Raw genomic sequence first — 15,147 nt, 5'->3', positions numbered from 1 at the left:
TGTCACCTCAGGTACGAGGACAAGCAGGCCTGGCTAGGGCCACCAAATGTCAGCTTGGACACACCTTCTGACCCAGCGATCCCAGTGCTGGGCGGTGTGCACTACAGATGTACCCTCACCACGAGAGGGGATGCGGGTACGAAGCCTCAGGGCGGCACTGGTTTGTGCTGTAGACCGAGAATCAGCCTCAGTGTCAACTACAGCCTACACACAGCAGTCCAGCCAGGCAAAGGGATGCTTGGCGACCACTAGAGTGATGAAGCTCTTCACACGACAGATACAACCCAGATGCACCACAAGCAGAGCAAAGCCAGGAGCCAGACGGCGGTGTGGATGTTCATGTGGGAGGGGCGGGTGGAGAGCCCACGGGGGCTCACAGGGCTTCTGTGTTCGTATCTCTCCCTCTGCTGGGAGGTCTAAGTGGTTGGGAGCTGGAGGTGGGGGAGGGAGCCATCCCCACTATTTGTCTTTGTAGTTTTTAGGTGTTAAACTCTGAATGAAGGCTTCGGTGCCAAGCAACATAAACCAACAAAATGAACTCCTGTTGTCCATCTTTCAAAGGGGGCTCAGAGAGATGGGCGGCTTGCCGGGGGGCCAGGATCCCACCCTGGTCTGTGTGACTGCACAGTCCTGCCCTGAAGACCCGAACCACCCATGAACCTGGTGGGCAACCACTCATCACGCAAGAGAGACTCTCTGAGGCCCAGCAAGCCCCTGCCCCTGAAACCACTCAGTTTGGGGGACAAGAGACCCAAGTAAAGAGCGACGTCCCCAGGCTTTCCTGGATCCAGGGGTCAGGCCTCCCCCGCGTTCCTGACCAGCTGGCTTCCCCAGGTTGAACAGGCCTAGAGTGGGGGGACGAGGACAGGCCGGAGTCCCAGCGGGCACTGACCTCGGCATGCTGGGCCATGGTGCTGGCCTCCACTGCATAGATCTTTCTCGCTCCAGCCTGGGCGGCAAAAAACGACAGGATCCCAGAGCCGCAGCCAACGTCGAGAACGATCTGGGGGAGGAGGGGGCGGTGAGGACAAGCTAGCAGTGAAGGGATACGACAGTAAGGATGGGGGTGTCAGGGGTGCTCGCTCCCTGCAGGCCCACCCACCCACCCGCTGAGCCCGCCCCCGCCCCGCAGCCTGCTATGCCTCCGCACGGCCAGCTGCCCTGAGCCTGCTCCCAGTGGGAGCCTGCGGTCTGGATCCAGAGGTGGCAGGAGGGGAGCTTCTGCTTCTGAGCACAGTGGGGATGTCAGAACCAGTACCCTCTCTGAGATCCAATTCAAGAAGGCATGGCCTGGGCCATCTATGGGGCGTGTGGGAGTGAGGGCTCACTAGGTCAGGACACCTCTGAGCCCTGCAGGCAGCAGGACCACTCGGACACAGGGCTGACCAGCACGGCCCACACAGCCAGCAGAAAGTGGCAACCCCCGACCCCAGGCCCTACAGGGTATCCCCACAACCTGAGAGGAGACCTGGGAATGGTTCCCACATGGGTGCCCTCTTCAGGGCTGCCGGGCTCCACAGCACAGGCTCTCGGAGTCCAGGCCACAGCATGGTGGGCTACCCCATATTCTGGATTCGTCTGACTGCCACCACGTGAGCAGAAAGCTGGGATAAACGGGTCTGCTGGTGACGCGCATGAGCTAAAGGAGACCCACTCTGGGCGTGGGGGTGGGCACAGGTTGAGTGCCTGATAGAGACGTTGGTGCTGTCGGGGGGTGAGGGGGGTGGACCTTGAGTGCCTCTCAGAGCTCTAGATGAACAAGGAAATGGATCTGCATCCTGGAGGAGCTGGAAGGGGCTTCGCTGAAGGAACTGGGGCTTCCCAGGCTACGAGCGCTGCCCCAGTGTGGCTCATGCCAGCTGCCAGGACACACAGATGGCTGCCATGTCGAGGACAACAACTCCTCAGGCTGCGGGGGCTCAGGCCCTGGGCCAGGGGTGGGCAGGAGGTGGGGGCGCTCAGTGATGGGAGGGGATTCTCAGCAATGGTGGGTGGGGGGGCATGACCTAGGTGCCGGACAAGGTGGATCCAGGTGAATCACGTGGAGAGAACCCCCTAGATGTGTGGAGAAAACCACAAACGTCCATGTGGCAAGGGAAAATAAACTCCAGAGGACTTTCCTGGTGGCTAAGAGTCCGTGCTCCTAATGCAGGGGGCCCCGGTTCAATCCCTGCTCAGGGAACTGGATCCCACATATTACAACTAAGACCTGGCACAGCCAAAAAAAAAATTAAAAAAAAAGGGGGGGGGGGGACAAACTCTAAGCTACGGGAAGAGAAAGGAATCAACTTTCCTCTCTGAATATATATAATCTGGTCTCTCTTTAATCATGCGCATATAGTTGACTCTTGAACAACACGGGAGTCTGGGACGCCAACACTCTTTCCCAGTAGAAAATCTGAGTATAACCAGACAGTGGGCCCTCCATGTCCATGGCTCCACATCTATGGATTCAACCAACTGTGGATCGTGTAGCATGGTTGTTCATATCCATCAAAAACAGCCTGTGGGTAAGTGGACCTGTGCAGGTCAAGCCCGTGCTGTTCCAGGGTCAGCAGTACCAGTGAGTAACAGTACAAAGATTTTAAAAGGAACTAGGGAAGGACTAGATTCCATTTCGTCCATGTAACTTAATAGCACGTGCCAAGACACAACATTAGGTGGGGGAAAAGTATTTTGTAGGAAGTGAATGTGGCGTACAATCCTATTTTGTGTGTGGTTTAGTTGCTAACTCGTGTCCAACTCTTTTGACCCTGTGAACTGTAGCCTGCCAGGCTCCTCTATCCATTCTCCAGGATTCTCCAGGCAAGAATACTGGAGTGGGTTGCCATTTCCTTCTCCATGTTTTATATATATATATATTTTTAAAAGATTATAACCCAGGACCGGACATGGGAGGGAGTTTCAAAAGGGAGAAGTTATATGTATACCTATGGCTGATTCATGTTGAGGTTTGACAGAAAACAAGAAAATTTTGTAAAGCAATTATCCTTCAATACAAAAAATAAACTAAAAAGAAAAAACTCAAAAAAAAAAAAAAAAAAGATTATAACCTGAGGGACCTCCCTGGTGGTCCAGTGGCCACGACTCCGTGCCCCCAGTGCAGGGTGCCCGGGTTCGATCCCTGGTCAGGGAACTAGATCCCACATGCGACAACCTAAAAAAAAAATAGTTCCCACACACTAAAACAAAAAGCCTGTGTGTCTCAAGTAAGACCTGGCCCAGTCAAATAAACATAGAAATATTTTTTTAAAAAAAGATTATAACTCTAAAATATATATATATGCTAATATAGATATACGCAAGGGGAAACATCTGGAAGAGGGCTTTATTGTTGGCAGTGGCTGTTTTAGAGGGAAATGACAGGGGCCTTTCGTTCCCATCTGATACACACCAGGCTTCTACAAAAAGTAGATTTTGCTTCTACAGTCCGAGGACAGAAAAGACAAAATCAATGAGCAAAGAAGAGAAGAGAAGAGGCCACTGAGGCAGCAAGGCACGAGCGCAGCCTGAGGGCAAGGGGAGGGGGGCAGACGTGGCCTGGCGGCTCACCTTGTCCTTGAAGTCTGTGTGGTTCTGTAGGATGGCGCGCTGGTAGGTGCCCGTCCGCACATAGTCCTGCATCATGTTCTGCTGCTGGGACAGGTAGCCATAAAACTGGAACAGAGACAGGCCAATGGCACAGGGCACGCAGCCGGCAGACGGCCGAGGCCCTGGCTGACCCTGCGACAGAGGAAGGTCGGCTTCGGGCAGAGATCAACCTGGGGAGGCCGCATCGCTCTCCGCAGCCAGCCGCTCCAGGGGAGCGGGAAGCTGGAGGCGGCCCCCGTTGGTGGGGGCGCACCACCGCCGTCACTGCGGCCAAAGGATGCAGCTGGATGGCGCCTGGGCCCCGGAAGCCACCCAGAACTCAGACACGCCACAGGCGGGGTTCTGCGATCGAGGGCCACCTGCCCCATCTCAGGGGACCCAAAGAAGCGGAGGAGCAGGTCAAACAGGACCCTAGGGCTCAGAGCGCCAGGCAGGTGAGGTGCTGCGGGGTCTCTCTGTAAGACAACCAGGCGGTCGGGAGGCAGCGTGGCACCTGGGCCGGGGCAGCAGGCAGACCTGGCTTCCCATCTTGGCTCTGTTGCATAATAGCTGTGTGACTTGGAGCAAGTCACTTAACCTCTCTGAGCCTCAGTTTTCTCATCTGTAAAATGGGGACAACAATAGTACTTACCTCCTAGAGCTATTGGGAGGGTTTCAAGTGCTTCCGTACGCATCAAAGCGCTGGAGCTAGTGCCTGGCATGCCCTCCGTGCTCAGGACACAGTAACTGTGCTATCGTTACTCAGAAGGCCTGTGAACCTGAGCTTCATCTGCACTCAAATCCTTCCAACAACCCTTCTAGGCAGGCACTGGCATCTCTGTCTCACAGATGAGGAAACCGAGGCCCAAGCAAGCACAGGACACTCGTCTAGGGTTACTCATTGAGCAAGTGGCAGAGCCAGGACAGGAACCCAGATGCCACGCAGCCTCCAGGAACCACCAAGGGCGGCAGGCTGGCCCAAGCGCCATGTACCCACCTGGAAATACTGCACAGCTGAAGACTCCTCCGTGCGCTCGCTGAATACCGACCGCTCCAGGGTGTGGCCTCGGCAGGTCTTCAGGATGTTATAGAAGGAGCAGAAATCTGGAAGTGGGAGGCCAGGTCATGACGGCCCACTCAGGGGCAGGGAGTTTGGTCTAGGTGTGCACCTGACTTTTCTACCTTGAGCATGAGTGATCTGAAAATCCCCACCCCCGAAATGTTGAAATTTAAGGAAATGAAAAAGGACAGCCACATGGGCCACGTGGTGGCTGCCATGGGAGAAGGCAGGTGTCAAGGGGGGCTGTGCTCCTTGAGGCTGGTGGGAGTGGGCCCAGGCGCAGATTTGCCAAAGGGCAGCTTGGCCAAAGCTTTCCAAGAGTAACCCGGGCATCAGATGTCTAGGATTTACCCCAGTAAAGAAGCACAGGCCCGCCCACAGCGCCTGGCAGTGTCTGCGGGTGGCAAATTGACACAGGGACACCACCCCAGCGTCCAGTCAGGGGACTGGAGGGACCGCAGGGGACGCCGAGCGGCACGGCAGAGGGCCAGCCACCAGCAGTCCGCAGAGCCGGATACTATGCAGATGGACTGCGATTACCAACGTGAAACACCGACCACAAACTTGTATCAAGAAAAAGAAACAAAATCAAATCATGAAGACAGGTGGTACTGTGGGGGTTGGGGGAGAAGAAGGGGGAGTGAATGTTTACGGGGGATGGAACTTTGGTTTAGGAAGAAGCAAGAGTCCTGGCAATGGATCGGGGGAGGGCGCGCCGCTGTGTGAACGTGCTGTAACAGCTCTGGAGTCCAGACACATGAAGGTGGTTGCTGGTAAATTTTGTGTGTATTTTAACGAAGTGAACTAGAAGACGGTATCTTTAAAATACACAGTGTGGGGAGATACGGAGCTGGACAGAAGGCACTCTGCTGCTGAAATGTAAGCTCAGAAAGGGTTAACATGGTAAAATGGTTATGTATCATTGACCACGATTTAAGAAACTGATAGGATGTAAGGGCAAAAAATTAGAATGCAACTATCCACAGAACAGAAAAAAGACAAGGGGATTTATACCATGAACATCTACCGATAACCCTGCTGGTGTTTCTGTAACTTATTTCTTAAACAGTGAACTGGGATTGGTTTCGTATAAAGAAGGAACTAGGGTGGAGCCTAAGAATGCTTCCGGTGGGAGGTGGGCAGTCACCTGGCTGCCTTCTCCTGACCTGGCCAGCTCCCAGCTCTGAAGCCGGGCCACATGAAGCTAGGCAGTCCTGAGGGTCTGGGCCGGGGACGCCTCCCCACTCCGCCAGAGGCACTGAGACAGGTAAGGGGGTTCTGGGATCACAGTGGGTGGCTGTGGACAGATGGCTTCCCCACTCCGGGCTCTCCCACCCCAGCCCCTGCGCTGACCATCAGGCTCACTGATTACAGCTCTGCAAGGACCAAGCCCAGCCGCTGGACCTTCCAGGGGTCTCCAGCCTGGGGCCACCTCTCAGCACCATTCGCCTGGGGCTCCTCAAGTCCAGCAGTAACCTAGCGTGTCCCTCAGATGGGTCTGCCTGGACCCCTCCAGCATCTCCTCTGCACTTGGACCCCCGGATTTCGCCCCACCCTATCCATTGCTGCGGCTGGGCCCCTGACCCCCACCTGAGGGGCCCCTCCAAGAGGCCTGGGGGGTGGCCGGGAGGTCAGGACGGGCCTCCCAGAGGAGTGGACATAGGAGCCCAGCCCAGAAGGACCCAAAGGAGCCTGCAAGGTCTGGGGCAGTGTCCAGGCAGCAAGAACATACTCTTACTGTGGACATATTTCTGTTGGGGAATACTTCTGATGTGGATGGGTCATTCGCTGGGTCAGATGAACCGGTTCTGATTCACCTCAGCTCCAGGTGCCCCCCAGCCATGCTGGGAGCCTAGGCCCCCCAGCTCTGGGCACCCCGCGAGCCACGGGGCAGAAGGGACACGTACCGCTGGGTGTGGCGAACTGCAGGAGGACGCTGTTGCAGCCCAGGGTGATGATGAACGACTGCTTGCCCACCCGGCTGCACTCCGTCTCCCGGGACACCGAGCACTTGAACACACACACGTCTTCATCTGTGAGGGGAGGGAGGCGGGCGTGAGCTGGCAGGTCCCAGGGCCACCCTTCCCACGTCCTCACAGTCCCCCAACCTCTCCCCCCGAAGTGCTCCATGTGCCCTGCCCGCCCGGCCCACACTGAGGATGAGGCAGTGGCCTGTGAGCGTCCCCGGTGGGGACCTAGGACGCACTCTGTCCAGCGGGAGAGGATAGTGGTTCACAGGGCGACCAGGGTTGAGGTGGGGAGAGGAGGTGCGTAGGCACCGAGGGGGCCCAGTGGGGTGCACACCTCTGCTGGGATGTCCCCTCCCCGGGCACCTCCTGGCACCAAACCCCACGTCGCCCTGAGGTGGGAAGACACAGGGGAGCAAAGGGCAATCTGGCAGGGTCAGAGGGTCCTGGGAACGCAGCAGGGTGCCCCGGGTCCAGATGAGGGGGCTGGGCCTTCCTTCGCCAGCCCTTCTGTGTCATGTGGGGGCATCTTCATAGCCGAGCAGGGGTGGGTGGGAGTCAAGAATCCCCATGGCACCTCTGCTTCCTCCAGCTGAGCCCTTCTCCTTGAATTTTTTTTTTTTTTCCAGCACTGTGGGATCTTAGTTCTCCAACCAGGGATTGAACCTAGGGACACAGCAATGAAAGTGCCAAGTCCTAACCACTGGAGCCCCCACCAGGAAAGTCCCCTTCTTGAACGTATGGGGAGTGTGGCCACGGGAGCTGGACAGCCTGCATTCACGCCCCACCTACGCCACTGAGGTGTCACCCAGGCAGATTTGAGTCCTCGGTTTTCTCATCTGTCAAGCAGAACTAACAGTGGGCAGGGGTCAGACCCAACACACACACAGGAAGCGCTGCATCCCTGTGCCTGCCACTATCGGTTACTGGCCATTCACTCAAAAAGCGTGGGGTGCCCCACCTCAGCCGAACAGTGAGGCACCACGTCACCAGGAGACAAAGTGACCCGATGCTGTGGCCCGGATACGGGACAGCGGGACAGAACCCTGGGCCCATCACCAGGGGACAACAGACAGTGCCAGCTCACAGGGCAGTCTGCAAGACAACCTCCTGGGTCACCTCAAAACGGCCAAAGATGAAAAGAAAGACAGAAATTGCTGGGAGCTGGAGTGAGGGCTTCCCTGATGGCTCATTGGGGAAGAATCCACCTGCCAGTGCAGGAGCCACAGGAGACGTGGGTTCGATCCCTGGGTCAGGAAGATCCCCTTGGAGAAGGGAATGACTCCCCACTCCGGTATTCCTGCTGGGATGATCCCATGGACAGAGGAGCTTGGTGGGCTTACAGTTTGTGGGGTTGGACACAACTGAGCACAGGTGTATCCTGGAGTGAAGGAGACTGAAGAGACGTGCCCAGCAGATGCCAGGCGTGGTCCTGAAATGCAGCCTAATGAACACCTCTCAACAGCGATTAAGCTCTCCTGGGGAAATGTGTAGACTACAGGTGCTTTTTTATTGGTGGGGGCGGCTGGGGGGAGGCTGCACCATTCGGCATGTGGGATCCTAGCTCCCCAGCTGGGGATCAAAGCCGCACCCCCCGCACTGGATGCTCAGAATCCCAATCACTGGACCAGCAGGGGCGTCCCCAGGTGCTGGAACTTTAAAAAGATCTAGATGTGACGAGAGCATTCTTCTGTAAAGGAATGCCCCTTTTATTGAAAGATACATATGGAAATACAGTGAAGTTTCTTGTGATGTCTACAGCTTGCTTTCAAGTGGCTCGTCAAATCCACAGTGACAACAACAAAATATATTTATAGAGAGAAGCATGCATACAACTGCGGCCAAGTGTTCCCAGTCACCCCCATAACAGCCAGAACAAGCTGGAGACAGAGTGGTAAGATTCACAGGCTCAGATTTCAAAACGCATTACAAAGGTACAACAATCAAAATAGAACAGCGCTGGCAAATGGAGAGGCGTGGACTGTTATGTCAGCAGAATGAGACTCCAGAATAAACCCTCTGCTTATAGTCATTTGATTTTTATCAAAGGTCCTGAGAACATTCAGGGGGTAGAATATAGTCTCTTCAACAAATGGTGCTGGGACAACTGGGTGTCCCTGTACAACAGAATGAAGCTGGACCCCTACCTCATGCCATATATTAAAAAAAAAACAAAACAAAAAAAACCCAACTCAAAAGAATCAATGACCTAAACAAACGTAGGAGTGGAAACTGTAAAACTCTTAGGAGAAGACAGGGGTCAAGCTCCGAGACCTGGGATTTTGCAATGGATTCCTCAAGATGACGCCAAAAGCAAAGAGTTTCAAAAGGAAAACTACATACATGGGACTTCATCAAAATTATAAACTTTTAGAAGAATTCCCTGGCAGTCCAGAGGTTAAGACTCTATACTTTCACTGCCATGGGTCCAGGTCAGGGAACTACAATCCCACAAGCCATGTGCTGTGGCCCAAAAAAGAATTAATAACACACACACACATAAGGGCTTCCCTGGTGGCTCAGAGGTTAAAGCGTCTGCCTGCAATGTGGGAGACCTGGGTTCGATCCCTGGGTCGGGAAGATCCCCTGGAGAAGGAAATGACAACTCGCTCCAGTATTCTTGCCTGGAGAATCCCATGGACGGAGGAGCCTGGTAGGCTGCAGTCCATGGGGTCGCAAAGAGTCAGACATGACTGATCGACTTCACTTTCACTTTTCACACATATAAGCTTTTCGCATCAAAGGACAGTATCAAAAAAGTGAAAAAACAACCTACAGAATGGGAGAAGATATTTACAAATCATATATCTGATAAGAATCTAGTGTCCAGAATATATAAAGAACTCAACAACTAAAAGATAACCCAATTCACAAAATGGGCAGAAGACTTGAAGAAATGTTTCTCCCAAGATATACAAATGACCAGCATGTGAAAGGATGCACAGCATTATCCATTCATTTCAGTTCAGTCGCTCAGTTGTGTCCGACTCTTTGCGACCCCATGAATCGCAGCACGCCAGGCCTCCCTGTCCATCACCAACCCCCGGAGTCCACTCAGACTCATGTCCATTGAGTCAGTGATGCCATCCAGCCATCTCATCCTCTGTCGTCCCCTTCTCCTCCTGCCCCCAATCCCTCCCAGCATTATCCATTAGGCACCTGGAACTCAAACCATAGTCAGAGGCTGCTGCTCACCCAGCAGGATGGCTACAATTTTAAACAAAACTGGGAAATAACACATGCTGGTGAGAAACTGAAACTCTCAGACCCTGCTGGTGGGAACTCAGAATGGGACGGCCGCACAGAATTACCATTTGACTCAGCAATCCCACTCCTAGGTATATACCCCAAAGAACTGAAAGCTGATATTCAAACGAATACTTGTATGCAAATATTCAAAATGTCACTATTCAAAACAGCTCAGATGTCCATCCACTGATGACTGGATAAAGAAAATGCGGTCCAACCACAGAATAGAATATTACTCAGCCATAGAAAGAAATGAAGTCCTGACACCTGCTACCCCGTGGATGAGCTTCAGAAACTTGATGCCAAGTGAAAGAGGCCAGACACAAAAGGTCACAGGTGTACGATCCCATTTATCTGGGACATCCAGAGTTAGTAAATGCAGAGACAGAAAGTAAATTGGTGGCTACCAGGGGCTGAGGGTAGGAGAATGGGGAATAACTGCCTAATGGAAACAAGGTTTTCTTTTTGAACTGATGAAAATATTTTGGAAATAGAGGTGGTGGTGACCGGATACTTTGAGTATACTAAAAGCCACTGAATTGTTTTTTGTTATGTGAATTTTATCTCAATAGAAAAAGCAAAACTTTCCCAATGCATGAGTCTGGATATGAAGGGCCAACGGGCATTCACTGGGCCCCCTGCTCACCCCTGGTTTGGTCTGAGCCCTAAGCCTGGTCCACAGCCTGGAGGAGGCTCCTGAGGCCACAACCTAGGTTTCCACCAGACCACCACACACCTCAGGAGCCAGGCGCCACCTCCTGGGGGTGAGAAAGGTGAGCAGGGCATGGGTAGCCTCCTGACAGCGGGCAGGAGGGAAGAGGGGACTAGGGGGGGCAGCCCCAGGGTCACGGCCAGGCCGCACCCACAGGGGGCCCAAGACAAGGTGCCCCTGAGTCCAACTGTAAATGGGTCTCAGGAACGGACCTAAAACCTTGACGCAGTACCCATGGCTGCTTCTGGGTCAGAAAATAAAGCCAATCTGTCAGCTACTCCCACATGGTGGCAAACAGACCAGGGAAGGCCTGTCTCCCTTTTTGCCAGACCAGAAGAGCCTGGCAACCCAAGCAGCTGCCCGGCGGCCTGGCGCCAGGCAGGCGACCACAAGGACCTATGGCCAAGGGAAGCTTGGCTTCATCCAGGGGCCCGGGACAGGGAAGCCAGGGCGAAGGACAGCCTGAGTGGTCTCATCATGGGTGGGCCCCCCAACACCCACAGGACCAGCATTTTGTATAATCATAGCTATACAACCAGAGGTCAGTCCCTGGTACGCAGGGGATGGTCGGAAAATATCTGAAAAACCAAAAGAAAAAAAAAAGTTGAATCAAGCTCCTGTCTTTTTTAAAAGCCTCTGGAGAAATCAGAGCTCTTGGACTGGCAGTCAAGGACCTCCCCTCCCAGCCCCTTCCCAAGGCCAAACTAGCGCCCCAGTTCCCACAGTGGGCAGGGCTTCGACCTTTGCACTTGTACTTCCCCTCTCCCCGCCTCACTGGGAGGGGCCCTCAGGACAATGGACAGAGCTGGCTGCGCTGGGCCAATGGTTCCCCTCTCCACGCACCTCCCTGAGGCTGGGGCTCAGGCACAGCCTGCCTCCTGGCCCCCCAGGGGGAGGGGTTCCCAGGAGGGGGCTTCTTCCCCCAGGAAAGGGGCCTGGAGCCCACAGGGCCTGGACCCAGCTGCAGGTGAGCCGTGGAAGGGGCAGAACTGGTCTCTGGGCTCTGCTTCCAGAAACTGACCTAGAACGTACCACCCTTCATCACCTTGGCAGGCACGGAGCAGAGAGGAGGGCTGGCAGGCCGCCCTGTCGATCTACCTGCAGGGGGTACTACGAAGGGGGCTTTGGGCTGGGAGGGTGTGCAGGGTACCCTCCCAGCCAAGTTGAGCAGGGCCCGTGTCCCTCCTCCCTGCAGTGATGGGACTGGCGGGCTGAGAAATGAAGGCTCCGAGGAAGCTCACCAAGACGGGCTCTCAACAGGGAAACGAACTCAGATCAAGGAGCACTAGTCAGGCCACAGCTACCGCAAGCATGCCTGCCCTGCTCCTGGACCCAGCCTGACACCCTGGGCTGGCCGCCCACCCACCACACTGTGAAGTCTGTTCCGCTGAGGCTCCGGGGCCAGGGGTCGAGGGGCCAGAATCACCAGGGACAACTCTACAGGGAACGCAGTGCTCTGGGGGTGTGGTGGGGGGCCTGGAAAAACACCCTACCAGTCTTGCTCTCCGGGCAGCAAGGCCCCCAAGTGTCCAAGTCACAGAGGCCAAGTTTCCACAAGCTGCTAGCACCCACCCACACCCTGCTGAGGTGAGACGGGGCTAACACATCAGACAACTTCCCAGGTGCCAGGCTCTGCTCCTGCACTTTTCATGGACTCTACACAAAAGCCTCATACCTCCTGTTACCACCCCAAAGGCTCAGAGGAGAAAAGGGGCTCGCTCAGACAGGTTAGGTTTCTTGCTCCAGGTCACACAGCGAGTGGCTGAGCCTACTGGCCCCAGGGTCTGTGCTCCTAAGTGGTGTGCACACCACCTCTCTGAGCTTCCTTGAGCCAGCACTAGGGAGTTGTGGCCACAGCTTTATCTGTAAAGGACCCAACATTTTTCAGGCCATTTAATCTCTGCTACTGTAACTCAGGGGCTTCCCTGATGGCTCGGTAAAGAATCTGCCTGCAATGCAGGAGATGCAGGAGACATAGGTTGAATTCCTGGGTCAGGAAGATCCCCTGGAGGAGGAAATGGAACCCTCTTGTGTTCTTGCCTGAAATTTCCCACAGAGGAGCCTGGCAAGTTGCAGTCCAAAGTGTCAAAGAATCGGACCTGACTGAGCAATTGAGCACACACACGCACATACAGTGACTCCAATCCACTGCAGACACTACGTAAAGGAGCAAAGGAGCGTGGCTATGTGCCAATAAGACTGTATTACAATGGTGTGCAGGGAGACACCCTCCCCATCCCTGAGAGAGTGAGGAGAGCCGGGTGGCCAGTGACGAGGATCCCCAGGTGATGGGGACTGAGGCCAGGGACACAGGGGTATAGTGGGAGGCTAGAGATGGCACCTGAAGAAGGCAATGGCAACCCACTCCAATACTCTTGCCTGGAAAATCCCATGGACAGAGGAGCCTGGTAGGCTGCAGTACATGGGGTCACGAAGAGTCGGACACGACTGAAGCGACTTAGCAGCAGCAGAGATGGCACCTGACTCAGCCAGGGAAAGAGACTGGAACAAATTCTTCAGCGAGAGGAAATGACACGTGGGAACACAGAGGAAAGGGAGCTATGATATGCTGATTAACAATAAACATGTATTTAGTTGTCTTTCTTGGCACTGAGCTCCTAAAACTTGCAATTTCTCAAGTGATTAAGAGCAATAAACGTGGGCTTTCCTGGTGGCTCAGCAGTAAAGAATCTGCCTGCCAATGCAGGAGACACGGGTTCAATTCCTGGTCCAGGAAAATTCCACATGCCGCACAGCAACTAAACCTGTGCACCCCAACTACTGAGCCTGTGCTCTAGAGCCCGGGAACCACAACTACAGAAGCCCATGCGCCCTAGAGCCTGTGCTCTGCAACAAGAGATGCCACTACACGGAAAAAGCCTGTGCACCCCAACTAGAGAGGAGCCCCCACTTGCTGCAACTAGAGCAAAGCCCACACAGCAACAAAGACCCAGCATAGCCAAAAATAAACAGATAAAAATTATTTTTTATAAAAAGCTTAAATAAACTAAAGAGCAATAAAGGTGTCTTCTGTGATTCACGTGACACCCCCTTCAAGCACCCTGGGGTATATGACTTTAGAAAGCCATTTCAGGACCAGCTTAGCAATTAGTTGCAACTTTCAGTCCGCCCTCCTCAGCCGCCAAAGGCCAATGGTTAAATCAATCGTACCTATACAATGAAGCCTCCATAAAACCCCAAAAGGACAGGGTATAGGAGAGCTTCTGGGCTGGCAAGCACGCGGCGTGCCAGGAGGTTGGCACCCCCAGGGGACGCGGCAGGCCTGCCCCCCCACCCCCGCCTCACCCTGCTTGGCTCTTCCATCTGGCGGGCCTGGGCTGCATCCTCTCATGTCAACCAGTCGTCTAGTAAGCGCAGTCTCTTCCTGAGCTGCTGCAGCAAGTTAATCGAACTTGAGGACAAGATCCTAGGAATCTCCGATTTATACAGCAACTTGATTGGAAACACCAGTGACCCAAATGAGGTTGTGCCTGGCGTCTCAAGTGGGGTGTGCACAGTCTGGTGGTACTGAGCCCTCAACTTGTGTGATCTGACACTACCTCCAGGGAGACAGGGTCAGAATGGAGCTGAACTGCAGGAGGCCCAGCTGGTGCTGGAGAATTGCTTGGCGGTGATCTCAAGTGCTAAGTGAGTATTGAGAGCAGGGGACACACACGGGCATGGAGTTCTCCCTTGCAGGGGCCCAGCAAGGAGAATGGGAGGTGACTGGGAATCCTGGCTACAGCCCAGGGAGGTTGCAGGGGTTCCCAGGCAAGACGAGCGATTTGCAGGGAGGCTGTGGAGGAGCTGAGAGAGGCCCCGGTGAACCCTGGTGAACCACCCAAAGGGACCCCGTGCCAGGAGAGGCCAGGGCTGGAGGGCTGCCAGCCAGGCAGAAGAAGACGGAGACTGGGAAGCAAGCAGTTCTCGGGGACAAGCTGCCTCCTCCCCGCCCAGCACAGCACCACCCTGAGGCCCCTTCTTGTTGGCTCCTTGGATAGCACCATGGAACCTGGAGCAGCCGAATAGGGCAGGGACACTGAGGCACGGGGGCTCCCTTGCCCCAGGCCTGAAGGAAATGCCCTACTCCCCACCCTCACTCCTGGGCCTAATCCGGGGCCTGGCACTCAGATAGGCCTAAAAGAAGCTGGTGGCCTCAAGGGCACTGACCAGATGACCCAGGGACGTGCTGAGCCTCCAGGCATGTCCCAGTCACAGCGTCCAATGCAGCCGGCTTGCTGTGGTCTCTCTCTTGCCCACACTCCTCCGTGGTTCCCCAGAACCTTCTGGAACAAAGTCAAACTCCTTATGGGGCTTGCCAGGCCCTGCTAACATGGATGGCTTGGCACACCCCTCCATCTCCCCACAGGGCCATGCTGATCTTACCACCTCCCAGACCACAGGCAGAAGGCCTTCTCCCCAGCCTTCGTGGTCCCTTGATTCTTCCCAGGCACCCTGCCTCTCTTTCCCTGCGTCCCTGTCACCTCTTCCAGGGGACCAGGAAGGTTCTCCAGCACTTCCTGGACAAGCTGAACCCAGGGCTCTGCACATGGCTGGCCAAGCACCTGCCCAGCATCTGAGGATGCTCA

The 15,147-nt window shown here is 54.9% G+C and overlaps 1 protein-coding gene across 6 annotated transcripts in view; it reads right to left on the bottom strand.

The window, feature by feature from the left end:
- CARM1 (coactivator associated arginine methyltransferase 1) overlaps nucleotides 1-15,147 on the bottom strand; it is a 43,721-nt gene that overhangs the window by 10,436 nt on the left and 18,138 nt on the right. For all 6 annotated transcript variants that reach the window (XM_055544929.1, XM_055544948.1, XM_055544938.1 and 3 more), the window contains 4 exons: nucleotides 6,538-6,663; nucleotides 4,568-4,674; nucleotides 3,553-3,657; nucleotides 893-1,003 (listed from right to left, as the gene is read on the bottom strand). In XM_055544929.1, the coding sequence (XP_055400904.1) occupies nucleotides 893-1,003; nucleotides 3,553-3,657; nucleotides 4,568-4,674; nucleotides 6,538-6,663 (449 nt within the window). The remainder of the gene's footprint in view (nucleotides 1-892; nucleotides 1,004-3,552; nucleotides 3,658-4,567; nucleotides 4,675-6,537; nucleotides 6,664-15,147) is intronic.

Source organism: Bubalus kerabau, chromosome 1 (genome assembly GCF_029407905.1).
Source record: "Bubalus kerabau isolate K-KA32 ecotype Philippines breed swamp buffalo chromosome 1, PCC_UOA_SB_1v2, whole genome shotgun sequence".
NCBI lineage: Eukaryota > Metazoa > Chordata > Mammalia > Artiodactyla > Bovidae > Bubalus > Bubalus kerabau.
This window is presented reverse-complemented; position numbering and strand designations above follow the sequence as displayed.